The 27,029-nt window shown below is 41.8% G+C and overlaps 2 protein-coding genes across 7 annotated transcripts in view; one reads left to right on the top strand and one right to left on the bottom strand.

The window, feature by feature from the left end:
• Window positions 1-4,718, top strand: part of ppp4r1 (protein phosphatase 4 regulatory subunit 1) — a 42,702-nt gene extending 37,984 nt beyond the window's left edge. For all 5 annotated transcript variants that reach the window (XM_008118182.2, XM_062980520.1, XM_008118183.3 and 2 more), the window contains one exon: window positions 1,377-4,718. In XM_008118182.2, coding sequence (XP_008116389.1) covers window positions 1,377-1,540 — 164 coding nt within the window. In that variant the 3' untranslated portion in view covers window positions 1,541-4,718. The remainder of the gene's footprint in view (window positions 1-1,376) is intronic.
• Window positions 4,718-27,029, bottom strand: part of ralbp1 (ralA binding protein 1) — a 37,650-nt gene continuing 15,338 nt past the window's right edge. For both annotated transcript variants that reach the window (XM_008118181.3, XM_003225677.4), the window contains exons 2-10: window positions 24,458-24,754; window positions 21,880-22,338; window positions 19,307-19,656; window positions 11,275-11,436; window positions 10,172-10,303; window positions 9,255-9,362; window positions 8,617-8,738; window positions 8,059-8,179; window positions 4,718-7,515 (exon numbers count right to left, since the gene is read on the bottom strand). In XM_008118181.3, coding sequence (XP_008116388.1) covers window positions 7,231-7,515; window positions 8,059-8,179; window positions 8,617-8,738; window positions 9,255-9,362; window positions 10,172-10,303; window positions 11,275-11,436; window positions 19,307-19,656; window positions 21,880-22,338; window positions 24,458-24,701 — 1,983 coding nt within the window. In that variant the 5' untranslated portion in view covers window positions 24,702-24,754 and the 3' untranslated portion in view covers window positions 4,718-7,230. The remainder of the gene's footprint in view (window positions 7,516-8,058; window positions 8,180-8,616; window positions 8,739-9,254; window positions 9,363-10,171; window positions 10,304-11,274; window positions 11,437-19,306; window positions 19,657-21,879; window positions 22,339-24,457; window positions 24,755-27,029) is intronic.

Here is a 27,029-nt window from a genome sequence, read left to right as displayed (position 1 = left end):
GTTCTGGCTTGAAGCTGATTCTTGTCTTAAGGATTGCTTGAGTTACCCCATGGGTAACTCTTTCTATAGTGAGGGAGCTTATTGTATCTACAATTCCTGGGCTGCAGTCCTAAACACATTTGCTGGAGATTTAAGCTTCCCTTTAGTATAGTAGGATACACGTTTAAACCTCACACTCCACTTGCATAGCCTCCAGATATATGTATGTTCCAAATGACCTTATTACAGAAAGAGGTTCTGAGATTGTCAGCCTTGGTTCCTGTTTAAATCTTATTCCCTGTGAAACCTGTATCTAGGAGAGAATGACTGTAAAAACAGTGAGAAATTAATGAACACTAAAACAGCAAAGGAAAGAACAAAGGGGAAAATAATTGTCCAGGATAGTGTACCAGTTCTTCAAGGGAGAACTTGAGTACCGTTCACTACTCACCATCTCAGGACCCAGGATATAGGTTAAGCCGAGAGAAATTGGTTTATCTCAGGCATGAGCAAACTTCGGACTTAAACTCCCACAAAACACCAGGAGAGTCAAAGTTTGGCTATGCCTGGTTTACCTACATTCTTCTGGTGGTTTCATAGTTCAGTATGGACTTGAACATGTGATATTCCACTTCCCAGCCCAACTCTCTTGATTGCCATGCTGAATATGCGTTCTCTACCACTCGCCTGTTATGGGCACTTATTTTACAAAAATATTAACACAAAGAGTTTAATGGGGAAGCGGATTCTTAAATACCTGGTATTTTATTTGGAAATGAATGCAACACACCATATTTATTTGAGTGTAATACCTTTATTTGGCTAAAGTACATTGCAGAAATTGAAGTGTACATTAGATTAGAATCATGCACTTATGCCCAAATGGCCTCATTCATGCTGCCTGCTTCCCTTAGTGCTGTGCCTGCGCTGTTCCGTGCATTACATTTGAGAGCCAATCCATTTTTTTTGTGATGCACACCTTCAGAACTGAGGTGCACATTACATTAGATGGCACATTACATTAGAGTAAATACAGATAATTAGGGGTAGGGGAGTTGTTTATTTCTCTAGTATCCAGTAGTAGTTTTGTTAGTGCAAAATTCCTTTGTCCAATTTTCCAAGTCTCCCCTCCTCCCCACTTGATGTTTTGTATCACAGATCATGCTATTCATGAGCCTCCTCCAACTTTCTGGAAAGCGGGTGGGTTATTGGATATGGCAAAGGGGAAAGAAACAGAATAATAGGCTATGTAATCTGCATTTTAGTTGTACAATCCATTTGACTTTGTTTATATAGATTTGCTATGTTCTTTGTACCTGATTTACAGTTTAGGTGTGAGAGATGAATTTTACTTGTGGTGCTCCTTTTCTCCCTCTCCCCCCTTTCTTTTTACACAGAGTATTTCCTAATGTGTGTCAATTCCCATCAAGAAGCAGTGGAACAGACAATCGTGGCCCTCCAAATGGATAATGACAATGATGTAAAGTACTTTGCAAGCATCCATCCTGCCAGTACCAAAATGGCAGATGATGCCATGAGCACAGCCTCTTCAACTTACTAAAGCAGATGCTGAATGTTACTTTCGTTTTAATAAAAGAAACCCAAAAGCATTACAAAATCACAGGCAAACCTCAGGTGTTCCCAAAATGGATGACCGAAACCTCTTTTTTTTATGGAGGGCAGAATCTCTTGCCAGACTTTTCACTTCACTTCAATTTTATCTGAACCTGAGACCAAGAATTTAGAGTCAAGAGAAAATAATAAATAAACAAACATTACGTGTTGAATCTTGACTCTAGAAAAAACTTTGCTCAGAGGATTGTATTTGCCACCGGAGCCTTAAATCTTCTGTCTTCCTGAATATGTGAAACTTGAATTGGCTGAGCATTTTCAGTATAGAAGGGATATGACCGGCATTTGTTACCTCCTGAGGAGTTAACTTAGAAAGCTTTTTTTTCCTTAGGAACCAATAGCAGAAATTCTCATAACCTGTAAAGGATGGATTTGTACCAAGAAGCAAGAGACACCTCCAGTATTAAAAATTAAAGTTTTTATCCTTGAAAAAGACTTAATTTGTGTGCAGCTGAGCACATCCTTAAGTGTGAATAGTTTTGATGTGTGTAAATGAGGGAAAAGTAGAGATTTGGTGGGATTTTTTCACCTTAAGGGCTCAGTGCTAACACTAAACTGGAATCTTGATTTTAATCCTTAAAACACAGCATATTGCTGTACCCATTAGCAGAAATTTCCGCTGAGTACCTGTGTCCTAATGTGTTTTTTTTCATGCTGGTCATGACCTGAAGGAAACTTCTATTAGCACATGTACTTCAAGTCAGGTATTTTTAACTTGATCATGATCAGCTCTGAGGTGCAACTTTTTCATCATACAATGTACATATCTGCGGTCACTCTCAGGAGTGCTGCAGTCTTTAATCATGCGATTTCAAACTGTTGTGTTAAAATGTTCTGTCGTCCAAATAAAAAAAAATTCTTAATTAAGAGCAAATGACATTATCTTCTCTTAATATCATATAAAAGTTTGCAAATATGAAATGTTTTCTTAATCAAGTCTCTCCTTTTCCTGTCTCCATGATGCTGTGTGCCGAAGATTGTATGTTTCGATTAGCTTGATGGTGTCACTGCATTTTGATGTCAGTTCATGTTTTCCTAACACAGTGGCTCTCAACCTGTGCATCCTCAGATGTTTTGGCCTTCAACTCCCAGAAATCCTAACAGCTGGAATTTCTGGGAGTTGTAGGCCAAACACCTGGGGAACCACAGGTTGAGAACCAGTGTCCTGACAAGACAGCCAGCTCTAGTTCCTCCCAAGCCAAGGGAGGAAGTATTTTTTGCAACCAGTGGCATATGTGCATTTCTTTATGCTGAAAATCCAGTCTGGCAGTCTGAATTTAGGGAAGAGGAAGCATGTGGCAGGTACATACAGAGTTTCATACAAAGAGGTGATGACTAATTATTAACAAAGTTGATTAAAAATAGCTAACCAGGCCTTGCTATGAACATTTAGACTGTGGTCTGGTCTTCATGTTGCCTTATTCCTTTTCAGAGAAGTTCACAAGTCATCGTTATTCACTGGTCTATACTCCCAGTTAAATACATGCACATAACATGCTTATAATCTCTGTGGAGTGATTCAAATACAATGTTTAGATTGGGAAACTATTAGCCTGGAAAACTTTGAGCAGGGTGAAAATCAACCTTTGGATTAAATTATATCCTGGAAATCTGGACATGAAGCAAATATTCAGGAGAAGCTCTCACTATATAATCAGCATTAGAAACTAACCTGATTGAAAATTAACATATTGTTCATGCTCAGGTGATTTAGGCAGAAGGTTGGAATATGAAGTAATTTACAATGTAGAGATATTGCGGCATGAGATGTCTCAGCTCTCTTGAAATCTATTCCAGCTTCAGAGGCTGAAACCTTACTGTTAATCCAAACTAATGCAGAGCCATCCAATCAATGGAGTTTGACTATATGTGGATTCACCACTTAAGTAGTTGTAGACTAACCAGTGTACCATTAGCCCCCATTGCAGAGTGGAGAAATCTTGGCTCTCAATAATTCTAACTGGTATGCCATTTAACGTTGATAGTGGACTTAGTAGTCCAGCAACATCTTAAGAGGCCTTGTGCTCTATTTCTTTACCTTCTGTCAGTATTTTCCTCCAGTGTGTTTTAAGGCTCATACATTTGTGTTCAAATGTGTTAGCTGTAAACTTCATGAATGCCATGGAACTGGCCGTTTCTAAATCTGCATTTAGTACAGTTACAATTCACTTTTTCATGGGGCTTGCAGTGGTCGCATTTCCAAGGGACTGCATGGTTCTATATTTCTTTCTACAACAGCGTTAAAGCACACAACAATTCAAAGCACCGAGCACCAGGCTTCCCTTATGAACAAGTAGGATCTATCATTTCCAAGTCCATGCAGATTTCTGGAATTTTTTAAAATGGTTTTCCTACAGAAGGGCCAGAATAAAAGCTAGTTATGAATTTGCTCAGCTATCATATTCATGTGTTTGACTATTCTCTTGTAACTTGTTTTCCCCATTACCTGGCTTCTATAGGAAAAGTGCTGTTTGATCACATCACCCTTCATATTTTCCCCCACTATGCTGTGTATTTTTTAAAAAATGGGGCTGTGAAATTAGTGTTTGAAAAGCTTCTCTGGAGTTGTTTTAATACTTTTCCACCACTTATATGCTAGCTGCTTACAGCAATGGACTTCAACCTTTAAAAACAAAATTGTGCCACTTTCATCTGCTAGGTTGGCAGAAGCTGGAGCTAACAGTAGGCGCTCACTCTGCTCCCCAAATTCGAACCTGCGACTTTTCGGTCCTCAAGTTCAGCAGCTCAGCACTTTAACACACTGCACCACTGGGGGCTCTTGTAACTAGGAGTTGTATGTAAATTGCATGTTTGTAAATCGGTGACTGCCTGAATTGGGGTTACCAACTGCAGGGATCTTGTATCAGTGGATTCAGCTAAATATAAATTCACAATACTTTGAAATGTGTATAAAAGACCACACATTTAGACTGTTCCTTCCATTTATATATGGCAGCAAATGGCTGTATAGCAATAGAGCAAATCCAGGCACCTCATTTCATCCTCTAACCACTTGATCAAACAGTATCTCAGGCCAAGAAAAGTAATTATGTCTGGATGTCAACATATTTTGTGTTTTCTGGATTGAAATAAAAGAATTTACAGATGCTGTTGAATTTATTTACTTGATTAACATGGTCTTGACAAAACAAAAGTTAACTGACAGCAAGTAACTTGCTTGATGAACATTGATTACATAAATGTTTAACAATTTAATAGAAATTAGTGTGAATTTAAAACAAAAGGTTTTAATACTGCCAGAATATATAAAATCTATGTAACAGGCCAAGAAAATGCTTCATGAATACAAGTGTCTGACCATCTCCATAATTTTTTTCTTCAAGATTTAAGACAAAGCAATAGGCTGTTCTCGGTGACATCTCAAAGCATTATTTGTACAAAAATTAAATCACGGCCCATGATTTCCCCCAGTGCAATAGGCAAAGAAAATAACGCCAACAACAAATAAATATACAGGCTAGAAACTAAATAAGCTTTAAGCACCTGTGGAATTCTGTTCATTATTACTGAGATAACTATTTCTGTGACAGTTAAGTATGTAAAAATCTTTGTCTCTGAAAAACAAAAATGGCAAATGTAAGGACAAGGTAGCTGAAACCTGCTCAGGAATCCTTGGCCGTTTTTTGAGATTGTCTGAATAGACTGTTGTATACAGAAATCTATATTACGTGCTCATGGTCAACATTTTGTGTCCATAAGCATTCCATCATGGGCCTCCAGGTCAGACGCAATCATCCAGAAATTCAGAAAAATGGTCACAATGGTTCATTGTCACCTCTGCCTCCTAGACAGCAAGGCAAGCCACCATGTTACTCCATAGCTTGGGGTGAGGGCTTGTCCCAGCAGCCACACTTTGCCACAGCACACAGGTCCTCAAAAGCATCAAATGACTGCGGTTGACCATTCCTTTCCCCATATGGTACCTCTTAGGCATCCCTGAATGCGAGAAAGCACAGGAAAACTTCTGGGCAATTCTGAGGTGCTCTCCTAGGATTTAAATGTTCCTCAGAAGAACGTGCTGTAGTGACAAGTTATGAATTCCCACAAGTTATTTCAGCTCCCATACAGGATGGGAAGCTGGAGTTTTGCTTTTCTTCTGGACACTAGAAGTACTCGCACCTTCAAAACAGCACAAAAAAGATAGTTTCCAACCCCTCCCAAGCTTGGTTGCCCTCTAAGGTCTTGTTCATCATAGGTTTTGGAGGACAGTCACTAAAGTATTACCCAAGGATGTTTAACTAATGGAGGAGTTACTTTTTAAAAAATAAATGAAACACATTAAGAGGACCATCTGCTATGTACTTATATAGTGCTTATAGTCTCGTGGCTAATTTATTGACACTCCGGTGAATCTGATAATTAAGTGCATTGCCAAGGTTCACCAGAGATTTGTGGACAACTTTCATTTGCAGGGATACACTTGACAACTGCTCTACCTTAATTTTACATGTTATTTCATAGAGCTTTAAAAATGCCAAATGGGAAAGAGAACATGTTTTGCACTTGAAGAACCATCCTGTCCAACAGCTTAGGACACATTTAATGCTCATGATAAATCTATTTTATAAAGCTCCTCTGTTACCAAAAGGCACAAGCAAGGGTGAATAAAAGCGGAAATAGCTAGAAAAAGGAGCAAAGAAATTCCCAAAGCAGGCAATATAGTTATGGATAGGAGCGCCCAATTCTTAGCCACTAACTACTACACACATTTTACCTCTACAAGAGAAAGGATGACCATGACAAATCATAGGTACATACATTCGGATTCTGATGCTGCACGTATAGCCCCTTAAGGGTGCTCACCAAAAAACTGCACAGTAGCACAGTCTGCATATAATGGATATACACAACTTTGTAGGGTAGTCTACAAAAGCGGTTAGGCTGCTAAGGGCCTAGTAACTTGCATTCCACATTAAATTGGGAGAAACCTTTGTTTTATGTTGCCAGCATAAAAATGCTGACTACTAACCTCCTAGTGGGATATTTTTTCCAAAAGCCCTCCATGACGTCAACAGGCAGAGAAAGGAGCGACCCGCCCTTCCATTGGCCTGCCTGCCTTTTACACTGGGCTTGGGAGAAAAAGGCTGTCCATCCTACATTGCTACCATGGACACAATGGTAGAGGAACGACAAAGTGCTTGCTCCATCTATCCTACCTCCCTGTCAAGGTCATTCACTCACCTTGTAGTTCCTAGTTGCCAACGGCTGCTAACTACAAGGCTGGGAATGCCCTTTCCCTCGAATCTGCACAGTGAAAAAACATGTGTGAAGCAGCCCTGAGCAGATAATGCCTGAGAGAATTTCCACAACTGCTCCAGAGTGAGTAACTAGCACTGCTAAATCATTGAAGGTGACCTGAAGAGTGTCTGACATGGCTAAGTAACTGCTATGCTGCACACGCACGCTCCTGTCCCGTCTCAGTTTGCTTCGTCTTTCCAAGGAACCTGAGCCTGAAAGGCAGAAGCCACAAGGAGACAAAATGTCCCCTGGCTGTAAAAGACAAAATATATTTACAGAATATACAAAGCCTCAGATTTACAGTAAGCTGCACAGTCCTGGCTTTGTCCAGGTGGTATCCTGAATACCTTAGGAACCCAATCAAATTGGTGTTTCCTTTCTGTCCTTGCTTGGCGATGGCTTCACGGGCTCCTTGGCTGCCTTTGGCTGCTCTTTGGCTGCTGCCTTTGTCTCCGGGACAGTATCCCTGGGCTGCTGTGGCGGCAGCGGCTGAGACACGCTCCCCCGCTTCTCAAGCTCCTCTTCTTCCTGCACCTGCTGCTCCGATTTGGCTCGCTGCATCTGCAGGAGCCGAAGCTGCACTCGCAATTCAATGATGGCCTCTCGCTCCTCATGAATCGCTTGGTTCAGATGGTTGTTTTTGATCTTTATCCAACACAAAAGAAGGGGGGGGGAGGATCACTTCAGTTACAGCTGCTTATGGGGCTAATGAATCATTAGTAGGATATCACTTAGGGCTGCTATTCCTTAGAAGGGAGATAAAATACATTTGTGTGAAAATGAAAAAAATATAAATGAAAAATTCAATGACAGAAGGAGCTGGGAATGTATGACAACAGCAGATTAAACGGTAATACAAAGACACTCCCGCACCCGTCCCTTAATTGAAACATTAAAACTCTTCTACTAGAAAATACTCTAGGCTTGATGTTTTTAAAATCAGCCAGTGTATACAGCAATTTTAATAGTTACACTTAATTCCAATCAAGACGCTTGCAGAAGAGGTAGTCAAGTTGTTATCCAAATAATCCAAACTAGCACAATCCAGAGACAGTAGGGCCAAAGGTTGGGAATCATGGGAGTTTCACTCCAAAACATAAATCACCCGGCGGCCAATCCCTATTTTCTGGCCTTTCTCACTGTAGACAAAGTTCAATGAATAAATATTTGTTAAGACTGCATTCTCACCTCCAGTTCTTCATTCTGCCTTTGCAAATCTTCCAGGATTATCTGTAGCTCCTCCTCATCTTCACTCTCACTTTCACTCTCAGAAGAATATTCTTCAGTTTCACTTCGACCGTGCTGGCGACTAAAAGGCAGAAGAAAAAATTTCTTGACCTGGTCTGTCCTTTGACGACCTTCACATAATGCAGCACACAACTGCACATATTTAAGTATATATATATATATATATGCAGAAGGGCGACTTCATACACTTTCCAGGTATTAAATTAGAAATGATGTTTCCTTTTCAAGAAGCTAATTTAGTTTAGTCCAGATTAGGGTTAACTTGCAGACCCACAAAACATAAGAGACACCCAAACAAATGCACATGGGACTAATAAGAATTATTAAATTATAGGTAGGTTCAAGCTGAAGTTTAATGTGTTAGGAATGAAGCCGCAGACACAGAGCAAGGCTATGTGGTAATCATCCTTGGGATCTAGTGGAATAAGAGTCTGAATTATTGATTTTAAAAGGTTATTTGAGAATTCTGAAACCTGGGCAAGGCAGAGGTCTTCTTACCTTTGCATTTCTGCTATTTCTGCTCTAAGACGGTCGATCTCTTCCTTCTCAGTGGCAATTTGGCGGCGCAAAAACTGTTCCATCGCCAACAATTCTTCTTGCTCTGTCAAAATCTCATTCTCCTGTAGAAGGCAATTAAGAATATTTGTGCAAGTCCTGCCTACAAATGACGTTACACTACAATCAGTAGTCTGCTCATTACTTTCTCACTTGACTGAAAACACATAACAGGTTTGTGATGCAGAATGGATAAAAAGAGTATGGAGTGAGGAGATGGACAGGTTTCTGCTCTGAAGAGGAGGAACTATGATATCCTGCTGGACAAAGAAAACTCACTGGGTACTTTCCAAAAGTAAGGTACACATTTGACATATGAGAAAGTTCCCTGTGCTGTTTGTTCTTTTATGTATCTAATGCAGCCAGAACTTTAACAAAGTATTGTTTATTCTTAGCCTCTTGAATATCCACAACTCTTTTTTTTAAACCTCTCTAGGACTGTTCTAGGTTCTCCAAAGTGACGATATGGTAACTTCTAGAGGAAATTGTTCATGATTCATGAATTTCCTGTTTAAATGGTCAGTACAGGAATATATCCTGTGGACCGGGGGTCATACTGGATGATTAATGACAATAGCTACCTGAGTGAGAAGAATATTAATAACTTCTTCATTTTCATTCATTTCTTCTTTGGAAACATCTTCCTTTGAAAGGCTGGCAATCTCTCGTGCAATCTTTGTTTCACACTCCTGTATTAAAAAAAAATGATTAATGACTGCTACCATACAGAAGCGTATAGTTAAAACAAAGTGTATTTAAGCTTTTCTAGAACAAATGGCAGATAAACAAGTACATCTATATTTGATTTTGGGGGCAGTAAATTATTAGAACTTTGAAAAATTGTTTTCACAAGTACAATTTTTAGAGGGCAATTGCCAAGCCATGCTGCTTAATGAATTCTTGGATGAACAATCCAAAACAAACAAACAAACAAACAAACAAACAATTAAAATTCCAGTATTAATATATGGCAGAACATGACGGCATCCAACAAGGAAGTGAACACCTTCCTTGTTAGATACATCTGTATTGTTAAACTTGTATATGCACATACCGCTTTTCTTTTAGTGAGTAATCAATCCTAAGCACAGCTTTCCCCCTTTCCAATGTAGTCTCATCACATTGAACCTAGGACTCCCAAGTCCCATTCTAATACTCTTAGGTGCTACACTATAATGGCTCTCAATTCAACCCTTGTCAACAGCTGGCAGTGCTACTTAATGACTTTACACTTCTTGTGCCTGACACAAGGTGAAGCATGAACACATGTGCTGCCCTGACTTGTAGAAGACAACTCTCTCGTAAACAACAGGGCAGCTTGATCCAGCAAAACCCATATAATCTTGCAGTAGATATAGGGATACGTACTGCAAACAGGAAAGAAAAGCTTGGTCTCCGAGGAACAACTATATAAGTCACTCTTTGGCCATCTCAGATAAAGGAAAACAAGCAACATTTCTTCCTGTCTGGACAACAAAAGAATAATACAGAGACTTACTTGTCTTTTAGCTTCTCTTAGTTTCCTTTTAAGAGCAGTCAAAATTCTCTGCACTTCCCACAATCTCTCTTCTTTGGATAAATCTTTGATCCCCACCTGAAGGTCTCGGTGCAAACAATTCAAAAGGAACTCCTGGTAAAACATATATGCCGTATTAAACTTTTTCATTCACCTTGGCCTTAGAAACACTCCTTTCACTTTTCCATTGAACTAAAAACATCTCCTTTCTCCCACTTCATGATTCCACAACAGGTTTAACACTAGGGAAATTATTTTATTTGTGGAAACCTTGGAGACATTGTCTATGAAAAATGCATGTGGTAGATATTTTGAAACAAATGTAACCCCAAGAGGAAATATAGGGGGGGGGGGGGATCATTTGAGGGTGGATTTATAGATATTCCATTCATTCAGACACAATCAACCAAATCATGTTTCTTATCCACACCTTCCATTTAAGTTATTGAAGACACTTTTCTTTTTACTCAAATGAAGTAAATTCTATCTTTGCCATATTTTAATTAAAACAGTTTTAAAAATTGTATCTTTAAAGCTTCTTCCTTTTCAAGGGGAGGTTCAAAGCACACAGAGACCATCATTTCTTTGGAAGCTGGGCTTCATCATCTTTATTTTGTATTCTTACTTATCCAGTAATCAGGCCTTGAAGTTTCCTCCACCATTCATTTTAGAATAGATGGTGCAGGAGAAGCTCTGTAGTGAAGGTGTCTCACATTTTCCATTATAACTAAAACCTGTTCCCTTATAAAATCAAAATCATTTGTGGAATTTGTCCCTCAAATTTCTGTATGGCTCCATATCTGCTAAGAAATACAGTTAGCATTGAAGGATCAAGGAAAAATCCTGATACAGGGCAGCTAGTGAAGTGAAGTTTAGCCTTAATTTAAAACATTCCATGTTTTTTTGGAACAAAAATGAGCTTTAGATATTTATTTTCTAAAATCCAAATTGTCTTTTAAATTTTTAGGATAAATCTATTGCTTCTTTTAATAAATAATGCAAAAATTGAAGAAAAAACTAGAAAGTCTACAATTGCGCCAATGATGAAATATGAATGGATTTAACTAATTTAGGAAATGACCAACCTGTCTTCTAATTTCTTCTTTGATGTTTTCTGGTGTTTCTGGCAAAGCTGGCATTGTAGCCATGTTAGACCAGCGAAGTGGTTTTGTCACTGGTTTCAGAACCGCATTTCCAAAGAATTCTTGGACATGAGTGAAAAACATGTACAAGACACGGTTGCTGATCTGGCAAGAGATAAAAATGACAGCAGCACTTAGGGAGGAACGTTCAAATACTGTGCTAACAATTATGCTTTAGGTGCCAAATAAAAAGTACACATATATTTTCTTTACTGTTTGAACTTCTTAGTGACACTGTTATATTACTCATTTATGTCAAATGGGAAATAAGTCAGAAAATAAGCTACAACAAATTGGCTGTATGAACAACTTCTGATGGAAATACATTTCCTCATCTGTGAAGGCCTAAATCCTTAAGGGATTATGTATTGTCTTCAAGCTTGAGGTCTCATCAATTAACACTTGAAGACTGCAAAGAAATTTTAATTCAATTAAACTTGGAGCAAGCAATTTTTAAAAGGCATTTGTTCCCCCACTGTAGCTTCTGATTTGACCTGAAGTACTCTGCATGCAGCCTTCTGCAGTATATCATCACCAAGAATGTAGTTCAAATGATCTGAAATATTTCTGTTGACTTGGGGGAGGGGGGTTCAACTGCACATGACAAGTGGACAAACACTCTCATCAGGCCAAAGATGAAGTGGCCATTTTGTACAGTTCCATAATAGGGATAAATCAAAACAGGGAACTTTGAAGCCTGTCAGCTTTTTTCTTATTTCTAACATTGTCATTTACAGTATATAATTAAGTGTAAGTCTAAACATTTTAGTCAAAATATTGCCCCCAAAATCTGAGTTAACCTACTTAACTCGAACAATAAAAATAACTATCCCCTTCTCTAAGTGGAGTGAGAACATTGGGCGGTTCTATACAGACACTATTATCCAGTTCAAAGCTGTCTCAAGGGCAGGATGTCCACAGAATGTACATCTCATTGTACACTACAGTGCACATTAAATCAGAAACAGTGTGTAAAAAATACCAGAAAGTCTGGAATAAGCACATCTACGGCAACTGATAAGGACAGGTTGCTTACCTGTAACCATGTTTCTTCGAGTGTACTCTGTGAATTCACACTAATGGAGAGGCTGCGCCTGCGCAGGTCCCAACGGAAACTCTTCCCAAGCTGAAGTTTAAATTTTGGCGGTAGCCACGCCCCTCCGTCCCCGGAGGGCATATAAGGCAGCCCTTGGCGTCTGCTCTCCAGTTCCTACGCCGCAAAGGCAACGAGAAAGGAAGAGGGTTTGCCAGAGGGGAAGGAAGGGCGGGCTTGTGTGAATTCACAGAGTACACTCGAAGAAACATGGTTACAGGTAAGCAACCTGTCCTTTTTCTTCGTGTACTCTGTGAATGCACACTAATGGAGACTAGCAAGCTTAGGTCTCGGAGGCGGGCTAAGCAAACCCTGACAACGAGAAACCTGTCCAAACATATGTTTATTAAACATGAAAACATCAAAGAAACCCTGGTCCAAGGACCCATTAAGGTATTGCATCAAACACACGCCAAACACCGAAGGCAGTTCGGTCAGGCATGATATAACCCTTTAAGAGCACATGTGAAAAACAGGAAAACATCATTCCCCTAAGGGGGAAGGCAATAGCAATAAGGCACGGATCATCAGGAGAGTAGTGCAAACATGTACCAAACAGGAAAAAACAACAAGAGGGTCGCATGAGAAAAGGCACCCACATAGAAGTCATAAATGCAGAAGGTTAGGACAAGCATGAGGATAAAACCGCCCTAGCAAAGGCGGCATCCTTCAAAGTCTTTTGGTCTAACCTGTAGTGAGACACAAATGTAAGGGGGTTAGACCAGATCGCTGCCTTGCAGATGGAGTCCAGGGAAATGCCCCTTAGGAAGGCAGTCGACGTGGAGAGACCTCTCGTCGAACGCGGGCGGACCGACGGGGGAGGAGGTCTTTTGGCTAGTTCATAGGCCAGTTCAATGGCCTGAGCAATCCAGTGTGAGAGTCTTTGAGAAGAAATAGGATTGCCCAGTTTATCTGGGGCATGGGCCACAAAAAGTTTTGGGGTCTTTCGAATGTCCTTAGTACGGTCTCGGTAGAACAGAAGTGCTCTACGCACATCAAGGAGGTGCAGTCTCCGCTCAAGGGGAGACGAGGGGTCTGGGAAGAAAGCGGGAAGGACAATGTCCTGGTTAAGGTGAAAAGCAGAGACCACCTTGGGAAGGAAGGTGATGTCCGGACGGAGAACGGCGCGGTCGTGATGAAAGCGGAGGTAGGGTTCATCGACCCGAAGGGCCGCCAGCTCCGAGGGTCTGCGCGCTGAGGTTATGGCCACCAAGAAGGCAACTTTCCAAGAAAGGAGACGTAGGTCGGTCGAGGCCAAAGGTTCAAAGGGAGAAGCAGTGAGCTGGGAAAGGACAAGCTCGAGGTTCCAGCCTGGGGTAGGAGGTTGGGTCGGTGGGCAGATGTTGTTGTATCCTTTTAAGAAGGTCTTGACGAGGTGATCGGAAAACAATGATGGTCTACCATGCTGCTGAAAGCACCATGATAGAGCGGCCAGGTAAGATTTCATAGAGGCAAGAGAAAGCTTTTGTTCTGCTAGAGACATAAGGAAGTCCAGCACAATCGGTACCGAGGTTGGGAAAGCAGTGATCCCTCGGGAGCGAAGAAAGGAACGAAAGCGAGAGACTTTATAAGTGTAGGCCCTGGTTGTAGCCGGCTTGTGAGCTGCGCGGAGGACCTCTTGTAAGTTCTGCGGGAGGGAGGTCAGGCGAGAATCCTCCAAGCAGTGAGATGTAGAGAGGGGAGATCCGGATGCAGAATCTGGCCGTTTTCTCTGGATAAGAGGTGTGGTAGGAGAGGCAGAGTGAAGAAGGTCGCCTTGGAAAGATGAAGAAGAGCCGGGAACCACGGTTGACGAGGCCAGGCTGGCGCTATCAGGATCGCCGACATCGGTACCGATCGGAGCCTCTGGAGGACCTTCGGTATCAGAGGAAAAGGCGGAAAGAGATAGATTGGTTCCGCCGACCAGTCCAGAAGGAAGGCGTCTCCCAGGCAGCCTGGAGAGGAGGACGGGAGAAGTCTTGCCCCGTACCGAGGCAGCTGAGCGTTCTGGGGAGAAGCGAAGAGGTCTAGGGTGGGGAAACCCCATTTGAGAAAGAGAGAAAGAAGAGTCTCGGGGTCGAGCATCCACTCGTGGGAGGAAGTCGTCATTCTGCTGAGGGCATCTGCCAAGTCGTTGTGGATCCCGGGAAGGTGAGCCGCCGAGATTTGGATGTTGTGGGCTATGCACCAATGCCACAGTTGGGAGGAGAGAAGCATCAGCTTCCTTGAGCCCGTGCCGCCCTGTTTGTTGATGTAGAATACTGCTACTGTGTTGTCTGACTGTACGAGGACAGATCTTTGGGAGATCAGGCGGGAGAAGGCTTTCAGAGCCTTGAAGATAGCAAGGAGTTCGAGAAAGTTTATGTGATTGGCCTTCTCGGAGGGAGACCAGAGGCCCCGAACAGTGAGGCCCTTCATGTGGGCTCCCCAGCCGAAATTGGATGAGTCTGTGGTTATGGTGATCGAGGGAGGAACCGAGTGAAACGGAAGACCCCTGCAGACGTTGGAGAGGGACTTCCACCAGAGAAGCGACCGACGAACATGAGGCGGGATCGAGAGAAACCTCGAGTTGGGGTGGCGAAATGGCTTGAAAACATCTATGAACCACCTCTGCAGGGACCGGAGACGGAGCCTGGCGAACGGGGTCGTGAGGACTGTGGAGGCCATGTGGCCCAGCAGTATTTGAATGGATCGAGCCCGAACTCTTCGGTGGGTCTCGCAGAAGATGATTTGATGACGGAGAGCTAGAAACCTGTCGAGCGGGAGCGAGACAGTCTGAGCGATTGAGTCGAACAGGGCGCCGATGAAGCGGATCTTGTTCGACGGGATGAGGTGAGATTTTTCGTGGTTTAGCTGGAGACCGAGAGAATCTAGAAGAGAGAGGGTGTAGTCGACGTGTCGACGGAGTAGGACAGGGTCGGATCCGACCAGAAGCCAGTCGTCTAGATAGGGAAAAACTGTGATCCCCTGGAGCCGGAGGTGGGCAGCCACGACAGCGACGACTTTGGTAAAGACCCTTGGGGCGGTAGCGAGGCCAAAGGGCAAAACGGTGAACTGGTAGGTTTGGTCGAGGACCTTGAAAGAGAGGAAGCGCCTGTGGTTTTCTCGAATCGCCACGTGGAAATAGGCGTCTCGGAGGTCTATAGACACGAAGTAGTCTCCGCGCTGAAGCATCGGGAGGATGGAGGCGATGGAGACCATCCTGAACTTGGTTGGGCGTATGAAGACATTGAGCATGCGCAAGTCTAGAATTGGGCGGAGGCCCCCACCCCTCTTCGGGACCGTAAAGTACCTGGAGAAGAAGCTTTGAGGGTCCTGTGCCGATGGAGAAGGCCGAATAGCCCCTTTGGCGAGGAGAGCGTCGACCTCTGCGAGAATTTCTTGAGAGGGGTTGGAGAGAAGGACCTGACCGGTGGGAGGGAGTTCTTCGAATTCTAAGGCATAGCCTTCTTGGACAATTTTTAGAACCCAGGCATCTGAAGTAATAGATTTCCACCGGTGAAAGAAGGGAGCCAGGCGGTCTATAAAGAGACCATGAGGTTGATTTGGTGGAGGAGAGGGGTGTGGAGGAGTGAGAACGACATCGGTACCGGAGAAAGAGTCTTTGGAAGGAGAGATGGCGTCAGGAACGCCGGATAGGTTGACCAGCGGTGGGGGTGGCCCGGCCGCGCTGTCTTTGAGGTTGTGCGGCCCGACGGGGCTGATGGCGATTTTGGTTGTTCGATACCGAGGGACGTCTGAAAGATTGCTGGCGGTAAGAAGGAGGCGGGAAGCGTCGAAAGCGTTGAGGAAACCACTTGGTGCGGTGAGCCTGGGGTTGATCGCCGCATTTAGTGGCTAGAACTTTAAAGTCATGGTTGGTTTTAAGCTTGTCATCGGTGCCAGCATTAAAGAGGCCCATGGCGTCGAAGGGGAGGTCCTCGATGACCTGCCTCGAGGAAGAAGATAAGCCGGAAGATCTCAGCCAGGCGTGGCGGCGAATGGCAATGGCGTGGGCGATCATCTTGCCGGCCGTGTCGCCCGTATGCTTAGCCATCTGGATTTGATGATGCGCTAACGAATCGGCCTCTTGTTGGAGGGTGGACATGACCGACCGGTCTTCGTCGGACAACTTCGCGAAGAAGGGCTGAGCTTTTTCCCAGAGGATCTGCTGGTATGCCCCCATACAGGCCCCATAGTTCGCCATTCGACAAAGTAGAAGGGCTCCGGAGTAGAGCTTTCTGCCGACCGCGTCGAACCTTTTACCCTCTCTGTCTGCAGGGGTAGTGGATTCACGACCGGAGGACTGAGAGGCCTTCACGACCATGGAATTCGGGTCGGGGTGGTGTTTAAGCCATTCTAAGGTGTCGTCATCCGTACGATACCAAGACTCGATTCTCTTCGAGGTAGGAGGGATCGAGGAGGGAGTTTTCCACGAAGATTGGATAACATCGAGGAGATAGGGTAAGAACGGCAACAGCGTGGCTGGAGGGGCCTGGGCTTGGACCCGTTTGAAAACCGGGTCAGTTACTGCTTTGGAAGTCTGTTTAATTTCTAAACCCAGGGCATCAGCCATTCTAATCATTTGCTCGGAGAAAGCCCGAATGTTGTCGGTAGGCGAAGGAGGATCCACCTCATAGGCATCATGGGGAGGAGAGAGATCGAGGCCTAAGGATACCACCGAGGCCGAGAGAGCAGAATCCGGGCGATCAATCTCTATCTCATCGTCCCCAGCCCCTTGAGGGGACTGGGGGGGAGATGACAACACAGTCTCTGGTGGCGGCACCGCCTCAAGAGCAGGAGCTATCTGCAGCCGAGTTTGTTTGGAGGCCGAAGCCTGGACCGCTCGAGCCAGGCGAGTGGTTTGTCTACCCCGTTCCGGTGTCGAGGTCGGGGGAAAAAGCTGCTGACGAGATGAACGATGAGAAGCAGCAGGTCGAGGAGATGGGACCCTGACCACTGTCTGAGTGGAGTGGTGGGGTGAGTCCTGCAACTCGCCGTCCGAGAGTTGGTGAGGAGAAGGCTGGCGAGGTCGCTGAGCGGGAGCGATCGGAGAAGACCTTCTAGAAGAAGTTGCCGAAGAAGGGACATCCATCTTGGAGGAGGCAGAAGAGGAAGAGCGTTGGGTTGCCCTCTTCTTAGCGAGCGGTTGTTTTGATGGAACCCTCAGGGATTTACCCGGTGTGGGAGGGATCATTGCTGAGTCGGATTGGGTCCGACGAGCTTCCTCATGAGCCCTTTTAAAGGCGATCTTCATCGCGGAGGTCGATGGAGGAGCCCCGAGCTGGGATCGAGCCGAAGAAACGGAAGCTACCGAGCTCGACGTCGAGGAAGGACCGACCCGACCAGAACGTGTCGACACCGTGGCCGTGGTGAGAGTGCACGGTGGTTTAGCGGCCTTGGACGACCTGGAGGCTCTGGACGCCTTAGACGAGACCGAAGGGGCTTTAGCCGCTGAAGACGACATCGATTCCGGGTTAAGCGGCGACTTCGTGCCCGAAGTCGACGGAGCGGGTTCAGGAGCGAGCGATTTTTCGTAGAGCGCCGCTCTAAGCCTCGCGGCTCTATTTTTTCGAGCCTGGGCCGTTAGGGCCAGGCAGAAACGGCAGGTACCGACGACATGTGCTTCTCCGAGGCAGTAGAGGCACTTGGCGTGGCCGTCGGAGTCAGGAATTTTAGCGGCACACTGAGTGCAGCGCTTGAAGCAAGTCGTAGACATGAGAATCCGAAGTGAACCTTGCGGCGGAAAAAAAGGAACTGGAGAGCAGACGCCAAGGGCTGCCTTATATGCCCTCCGGGGACGGAGGGGCGTGGCTACCGCCAAAATTTAAACTTCAGCTTGGGAAGAGTTTCCGTTGGGACCTGCGCAGGCGCAGCCTCTCCATTAGTGTGCATTCACAGAGTACACGAAGAAAAATAATAAATCCCATGTAGGGCTCAAATCCGAAACCAAAAAATGTGGAGCACTTGTCAGAACACTGCCAATGCTGAAGGACTTTACAAAATGCTGAAACACAGCTTGGTGGAAGGTAAACAATTACTCCTCCAAGAGAGGAAACTACATCATTACCACAGAAACTTTCGCTTTGTTCTCATTTCATGTGACCAGCCATGTTCCAGTGCGGATACCGAATGAACATGGCTTATCCACAAATGATATCAAAATCCATAATTTTGGCTTCCAAACCTGCCCTCAACTTACACATAAGGAAAACAAATATGCCCTCTAAACAGATCTTTCCAGGAAAACTGCCTGATAGGGTTGCCTTAGGGTTGCCATATGTTGAAAAGAACTTGAAAGCACATAATAACCAAGTATGCCAGCAAATACCACAGAGGGGGACAGGTTTCTAAAAATGATTAAGTTATCTCTTTTCCAACTTTCTGTATCTTACACTGTGGCCTGATCACAATACAGAATTATAGATCTATCATTCCAATTCAACTAATAGGAGTCCAACTTAAGGCATCCTGGGATTTACAGTTTAGGAAGGGCTATTTAGAATTCTCAGAGAGCTCTACTGCACCATCAAAGTACAAACCCCAAGATTCCAAAACCTTTCCAAAACAGTGGGATCAAGATGGGATAGATCCCGTTATGCTGAAATGGGTTAGTTTTGAGTGAATGCACCTAAAATTATAGCCTTTGTCTTTTGCACTCCTTTCTTGTGCGTATGTAGCCAAAGGCTTTAGAAAATTAATAATAAAAGTTCTTTGGGCCAACTCTGCTACTGGATTATCAAAGGGAGCAGCATATATTAGGAGTTATACACTGGGGGTTGTTTCTGTTCCACAGAGTCATGTGTTGTTGCAGACCCTTTCTGCCAAAAGTCTAATAGGCAAGGAAGTTAGTAAACATGCATTCTTACTATTAACATACATTCTTACTATTAACATATATGCCGGCTGGCACATGTATTGTACCTGAACAGTTGGACTGAGTACGATGGAAATATTCTGGATATTCATTTTTGTTTCCAGCTCCTTTGCAATGACATGGTCCATGTGCACAACCAGCCAGGAGATCAGGAGAAAGTTGCACTCTGGTAGTTCTTTCAGGAGACGCTGGCATTCCTGCAGCTTCTCAGCCTCCGAACTCTTCCCGCAGGCGTCTTCAAAGCGAGGCATCAGCTCTTTGGTAAGCAGGTTTTCAGGCAGTTCACGCAGATATTGCTTCAACAAGCTGGCAACAGTGTTGGGCTCATACTCCTCTAGGTTGGGGGATTCCTCTCGGTCATATGCTGCTTTTAGTTCATCCACCTTGGATTTAATGCCTTCAAAAATGTTCAGAATGGTTTTGTTAAAAAAACCTCTGAGAATAAAAAAAGCAACCAAGTTTACAACAGGTTTGTGATAATTTAATTAACTAATTAATTTACATTTCTTTTTATGTATATAACCCACTGTAGCCACAGAGGCTCCAAAAGAATGATACTTTAAAAATCTAATTCTAAGAAAAGCATTAACTGTATTAAATTCTTACTGAGCAGCACAATATTATTTACTAAGAAGTAAATATCACCAAGTTCAGTGGCATATGCTCTTAGGTCAGTATCATAGGAGTCTCCAATCATTCAAGAATACTCAGATGTAAAAACCTGAGCAATTTCTCTAATACAACACTCACAGACAGATATGGACAACAGATGTGGGAAGAAGAATGAATGAAAGTGTGTGCAGTGGATCGAAAGAGATGGCATGGTGGTGGTTTGAGCACTGGACTGGGATTTCAGGAAATCAGGGTTCACATTTCTGTTTAGTCATGGAAACCTACGGCTGACCTTGGGCAACTCTTCTCAGTCTTAGAGGAAGGCAACAGCAAGCTTCCTCTGTATAAATCTTGCCAAGAAATGTTGCTATGTGTCTCTATGTCAACTCAGCCTTCAATCAAAATTGATATGAAAGAACTTGGTAGAATAGCTAACTAAATATGCCTTTCAGAAGGACACCAATTCAATGCTTCCAGTATACATGGTATCTATCTACAATGATTTCTTTGAACTCTCACCAGAAGAGAGGGATCAATGGGCTGGAGACACTGAGAGGGAAACGCTCAATTTCTCCTTCCGGTGTGGCTTCTAGTCTCAGCAGCACAGAAAAATGTAGTCTAGTAAATACTATGGGATTATTTACAAAAGGATGTTCTAAACACAGTAGCTCACTTCTCTCAATGAGAATGTCTGTTGACTGTACAACTCCTTATGCTTACATTGCTCATCTTTAAAAACTAATTATTATATTCTCTTTTGCTATTGTGCTTGCGCAGTAGCACAGACTAGCATTTAAAAGGATAAAGGGTTAGGAATATCAAATATCAAAGAGTCCTTGATGAATGAATGAACCATTAAACTTCTTCAGAGTTCTGTGATATACAATGCCACAGAAAGTGTGGTAACTGTTTTCACATCTCTGTGTCATAAACTTGATATTCACATGCAAGGTATCTTTGGAATATTTACTTTCAACAATGTACTTTAAAATATTTATTTCATTCACTTCTGCCTCTGAATTTGCATTTACTTGTTAACAAAGCAACTTGTTCATTGCATTTAGATAGCTGGGGTGACTTGTCTCTCAGATGGCATTCACAATTTAAAATACTGCTGTATAATTAAATAAGGGATTCAAATCATTGTTTCTTTAAGTGGGCCGAGGTTACACAACTACTGTGACTGCTAATTATCTTGGCATTACCAAAGTGTTTTTTTCAAATCCAAGCTAAAACCCTGAAATGCTCTTCAATATTTCCCCTGTGCCTCAAGATACAATCTAAAGAGGATAAATTCCTCCTGGAAGAAAATCAAAATAAAAGAGTTGGAGGGAGCACTTGAATATATTCTCCTTACTGTGCCACTTGACAAAACCACCATTTAAATGATTAGTAAATGGTATATTTTTACTTAATGTAAATACAAGTATGCAGTATAACAGTGGGGATAAAACAATTGTCTCCTACCATCCTGGTTGCATAGACATAGTCTTGTATCAACTTTTTGCCACTGAAGTCCAGAGTACACTCCAGAAGAAGTGTTTGAAAAATGCATTTGGAAACTGGGATGTGCTAATTTTCCCTTTTGTCACAAAGACTGAACAATGCTATCTCTGTATTTTAAATACTTTGTTCAGCAAGAAGTTGGCAGATAACTGAGCAAATTGCTTGGAAAATAAAGGATTAGTCTAGAAAAACACAACTTTAATGGATCTGTGAAAATCCTTTCTGATAGCATTGAAGGGTTTGCTAAAGTAACTTCTTAAACAGTTTTAATAAATAGGAACAACTGTCATTATATGCCAGCAATCCTTAGACTGTCAAATTTAGAGGTAACCATGAATTCAATTAACTACATTTGATTTTGGAAATCACAGACGCACACAAAACTACAGGAAATTACAGATACTGGGTTTTAGATGTAGAAAAATGGAGAATAATACGATGTCATTGTTCTTAAGTCAGGAGTTGAAGCAAAAGAAATCTACCCTGGGGCAAAGCAGTATACCTGAAACTCTGTAGATGCCTTCACATTTCATGCCATATTTCTCTACGTAATCAATACACTCCCGAAAAACTGCAGGCAGACGAATCCCATCATACAGCATGGTCCTTTCAGCGGCATCTGCCAAAGGGATTCCAAACACAGGTTGATAGCTGGGAATATCCACTGGTTGGACATCCGTCTCTTGAGTTGGCTTCTTCTTTTTCTTCTTCTCTTTCCACTGTTTGACAACATCTGCAGCTGTTAAATCTTTTGATTTCTTCTCTTTGTGCTTTTCCTCCTTGTGCTTTTCTTCTTTATGCTTTTCATCTTTTGGTTTTTCTTTAATTTTAAAATCTTTTTCCTTTTTTTTGGAGAAACTTGGCTTCTTGAAAACATGAATCCCTTTGGAGCGCTTCAACTTGGAGGGACTTTCGGCTTCATCTCCAGAACTGTCTTCTTGGAAAGCTGCATAGCCTTCCGCTATTAGGAGAAAAGAGGAAACTATCAAATGCTGACTCCACCTAGAAAAAGACATGTAATGCTAAACACTAATAGAGCACTTATTAATATATTGTATTTTACTTTTTGCATAATTAAACAAGATCAAATCTTAGAGCAAGTTCTGATGGATATTCCTCCACAGAAAAATAATGTATCCATGCAGGTACATACTTTTCAGCAGTGATCCACAAGCAGAACCACTTGGTTAACAGCCTAGTGTTGCATATAGATATTTATTGCATCATGAAGTTCATTCCAAACTCCAATGCAGTCCTAGGCAGAGGTGACCTGAACAAAGCCTCACTGAATTACATGGGATTATTTTATAATAAATAGGCACTGAATTACAGTCTGCGTGATTTCAGTAACTGTTTCCTTATAAAGGAATAGGACATATCAAAATAAACACAAAACTGATGCTGTATAGAGATGACTTGCATGAATAGGACAGATCTGCTTATCTTTATAAAGGAAATTATTTAGATTATTTCTCAACTTCAAAGAGGTGTATGTTCCTAGGGTTGGCCTAATATAATAGTGCAGTCTCATATCAATATCCTTCTAAACAGAGTTCTTAAAATCAAGCTGAAAAACAAAGAGTTAATTTCCAATCCTTGCCCATTCAAAGTTGCTACTATAATGGAAGATATACAAAAATCACTTAATTTCCCATTCTTTTTAAAAAACAGATATCTCAATGTATAAAATATGTCCTGCACTCAGGTAAAATTTATACGGAAAAAAAAACATTTCCCAACTCGATAAGTTGTCCTATCTTAATACATAATCAACTACTGTATTTGTTTTCAATGAGTTATGCAAATAGCATATGTGATTTGAATTCCACAGTCATAAACAAATAATTGCTCTTGCTGCCAATTATCAGGCACTGTACTGCCTCTGAAACAAATACTCAAGTTTCTAATGAACTACATTTCTTCTGCAACAAACCCTGCCTTTCCTGTAGTCAAGAGCAAGACACTCATCAATTCAAATATAGCTACCCACACCTTTCCTTAATTACAATACCTATGTTAAGACAACGGAATGGCTCAGAAAAGATTTTACACACAATGTTTACTGATCATAATATCTAAACTGGGTGGAGAAACATCTATAGTGCTGATGATATGTCCAAATGTGGTTGACATTCTGCTGAAGGAGGGCATAACAGCTCTATGTGGACCATCGATATGGAAATAAATAACATATAGCTCAGCAATATATGACTGTGGTACAGCCTCTTAGAAACATGCCTGGATGCAAAAAAAATTATTGAGAGTTTTACATTTCATGTTTTGTTTTTGTTTTTTCATTTTAAAGCCTCTGTTGTGCCAGATGCTGTCACTTACTTCATACAGTCATAGTTTGGGATCTATGTCAACTCTCTTACAACCAGTGCTTTACTCCAGAATTACCTCCAAAATTTCAGAAGCCAGAAGAAAAACAAGAAAGTTACTACTTTAAATTTTGAAAAATACTAATGATTGGTTTTAATCATTTAGAAAGTGGTAGATTTTATGAAAGCTTTCCCATATTTATAATCTGAAACTAACTGGTGGATAAAGTGAGGCACCTAATACTAAGCACATGACAAATTCTGTTGTAGATTTTTAAAGTCTTTAAAGAAGAAATGTTTACACTAAAAGCATTCACACAGATGGTGTACATTGAAAACTAAATCAAGATGTAATAGACTCCCACTTAACCAGAATTCAAGCAACAGGCAAAACAATGCAAAGAAAAAATACTGCATTCACAAAGCTATTTTTTATAATACAGTAAAACCGTGTTCCATTATTTTAGGTTTGTCTTATTTATTTTTAATTATTTATTTTAATATTAATATCAAATCAATACAGAGTTTACAGTATAGCATAGTATAATATTAGGCCTATTTTTAATAGTAACTCTCAAGCAGCCGGAAACTACATTTATCCATCATCAACCAATAAGCATGGGTGCCGGTTAAGGGAAAATCTACTGTATATACATCACAAACACTTTTTGCATACACGCACAAACACTGGGTTTGTAAATGCAGACAGCAAATACTAAAAAGCACATTATTGCCATACATATGAGGAAAGCTACCTACTTCTTTTTTCCTTCTTTTTAAACTTTCCTTTCTTCTTCCCATGTTCCTTTTCATCATCAGACACTATATCTGGAGGTTCATGCAAGTTGTCATGAGGTGGTGAAGGTTCGCCAGTTCGGTATAAGCCAGGAAATTTGGTTGGGCTGATCTCTTCAGAGCTTGGGGTCCGGGCAAGACTCCTGCCATGCTCCACCCTGCGGTGCTCACTTGGGCTGCTGGTCGGAGGCAGAAAGCACTCCGTCATTCTTGTTCTCTTGCGGCACAGTAAAAGAAGATCCTGTTACCTGTCCATCATGCCTGCAAAAAAAGGAAGACAATACAATACAAATTAAAGGTACTCTTATTTTGCAAGCAGATGCTTTCAAGTACCAAACTATGTGCACTGAACTTTGTTTGCAAACAAATAATAAATCACTACTGCTTGCATACACATTCAGTTGCAGGTTTAGAAACCAATACTGTATTGCATGCGTGCAATAAAATTTAAGTCTTTAGAATTAAAAAAAAACAGCTTTGTGTAATTTCTTCAGGAGATTAGATATAATTACACAAACTCCTTGGTTCTCCGCTTTCTGGGTGTGATAACATAGACATACCAGCCTGCTCATGTTGTTGCTTGTCCCATGTTTGAATGCAAGTACCATCTTCTATCAGCAGCATACTGACAACAATAATTATGCAAGGACACAAAGTGAGTGTACTTTCTTGTGAAAGGCAAGCAGAACCAGAGAGATAGTTTGCATGGCGATATAATCTGTCTTGGATCTGTTAGCAAGTTATAACACTGACATTCACACTCCACAACCAGCATATGGAACTGATGGCTGCCTTTTTGTTGCTTTAGAGTTTACAAGTGAAAAAGAGAGTCAACATATTTTTCCTACCCTTTGTTGAAAATAGCAATAGCTTAATATATTTGTGAAAGCATTTTACAAGCAGCTGCTCATCAAACTAATTCAATTAAATCCCTGCCAAACAGTTCAATTCATAACCATTCTGAGCTTTTTCAACTGTCAAAACTATTTCACAAAAGCTTTTGAAAAGAAGGAGGAACTTTAACTTGTATTTTGATGAAACTAGCAGGATAAAATAGGTTGCAGCACTTGACACAGGGAAACCCATACAAGTATTTCCACCAATTTTATCTGCTTCAGCCCTTAGTATTGCCAAATAATACTTGAAATTCGAGATATTAAATTATATTCATCCCTCATGTTTTCTGAAGGATTGATGTTAAAAAGCTATTTTCTCCAAGCATTACCAATCCAATAAAGGAACTTTCCAAACTCTGCTGGTTCTTACTCTACACTGCCATCTCCTTTACATCAGTTCTGAAGCAAGGAAAATTCTTAACTTGAATATAAAACAAGAGGTTGTTGTTAAAGAAGTCTAATTTCCTACACTTGAATGATTTATTTCTTAATGGAATATTGTAAAGCAAAGCTATAAACCTCACTAGAAGCTCTTGCCTGAGCAATCACTGCTTTCCATGTGACTTGTGGTTATATGAAGTACACTGTCTTCATAATTGAAAAGCATATCAAGCGTAACCTACACACTGGTAGAACAGGTTTTCATTTCAAAAGCCAGCATCAAAGCAAGAAAATTATCATGATCACTCACAATTTCAAAGTGAACCACTGTGTCAGTTCTTAATTATAGTCTTACAAAGGTTAGCCAGTGAAGAGTCAAAGGCAATACGACTGGAACAAACCTGAAGTGATACAAGGGGTACTAAAATCCAGTCTCTGCTTTCCTCCTTAATAACAGCTTAGATTGGCAAAAAGATCCAGTGATAACATGAGTGACACACCAGGCTAATCCATTTTAACCTGGAATAAACCTGTTCATTCAGGTTTAATTCGGGTTAAAAATACCTGCAAAGAGAAATGATGCCATGGGAGAATTCAGTGGCATCATTTCACAGCGCAACGGAACTCAGGCACGTGTTGTACCTTGGTAAGGAAGCGGTTTTATGACTTTTGGGGGCAATATGGTGGTGGGGGGCATGGAGCTGATGCACCCCCTACCTGTGCCAACTGCCCATCAGCACAGGTGGGTGTATGGCTACTTCTCAGTCAAAAAGGTGGATTTCCCCCCAAAACTCACTGTGATGGCACGCTGGGGGAAATGGCTATCTATAGGTCTGGCTACCCAAGCGGCGATCGGTTTACCCTTTAATTATACCTCAAACCCCTAAGTAAACACTCTTGAAGCTGGATAAATATAACCAAAGATATATTTATTGAACACAGGAAACAGTCCTTTTACTGAATTAGAAATAATATGAGGTAAACTTTAAGCTTTCTATCTTTGAGGTAAGTACCTAAACTATGTCCTATGTGATAAGTACCAGCTATGGTGAACTATCTATAATGACTATGAGGTGAACTATAAGGTAAGTACATAAGCTATGAGGTAAACTATGAGGTATAATAACTATATGGCAAGTACATAAGGTAAGTACTTCACTATGAGGTATGCTATGTAAGCTATAGGTAAATACTAGCTATGAAATAACTATAGTGTGATAAGCTATAAGGTAAGTACATTAGCTATGGGGTAAACTATG

Source organism: Anolis carolinensis, chromosome 4, assembly GCF_035594765.1.
Source record: "Anolis carolinensis isolate JA03-04 chromosome 4, rAnoCar3.1.pri, whole genome shotgun sequence".
NCBI lineage: Eukaryota > Metazoa > Chordata > Lepidosauria > Squamata > Dactyloidae > Anolis > Anolis carolinensis.
The sequence above is the reverse complement of the archived record's forward strand: the minus strand, read 5'-3'. Positions and strand labels throughout refer to the sequence as shown.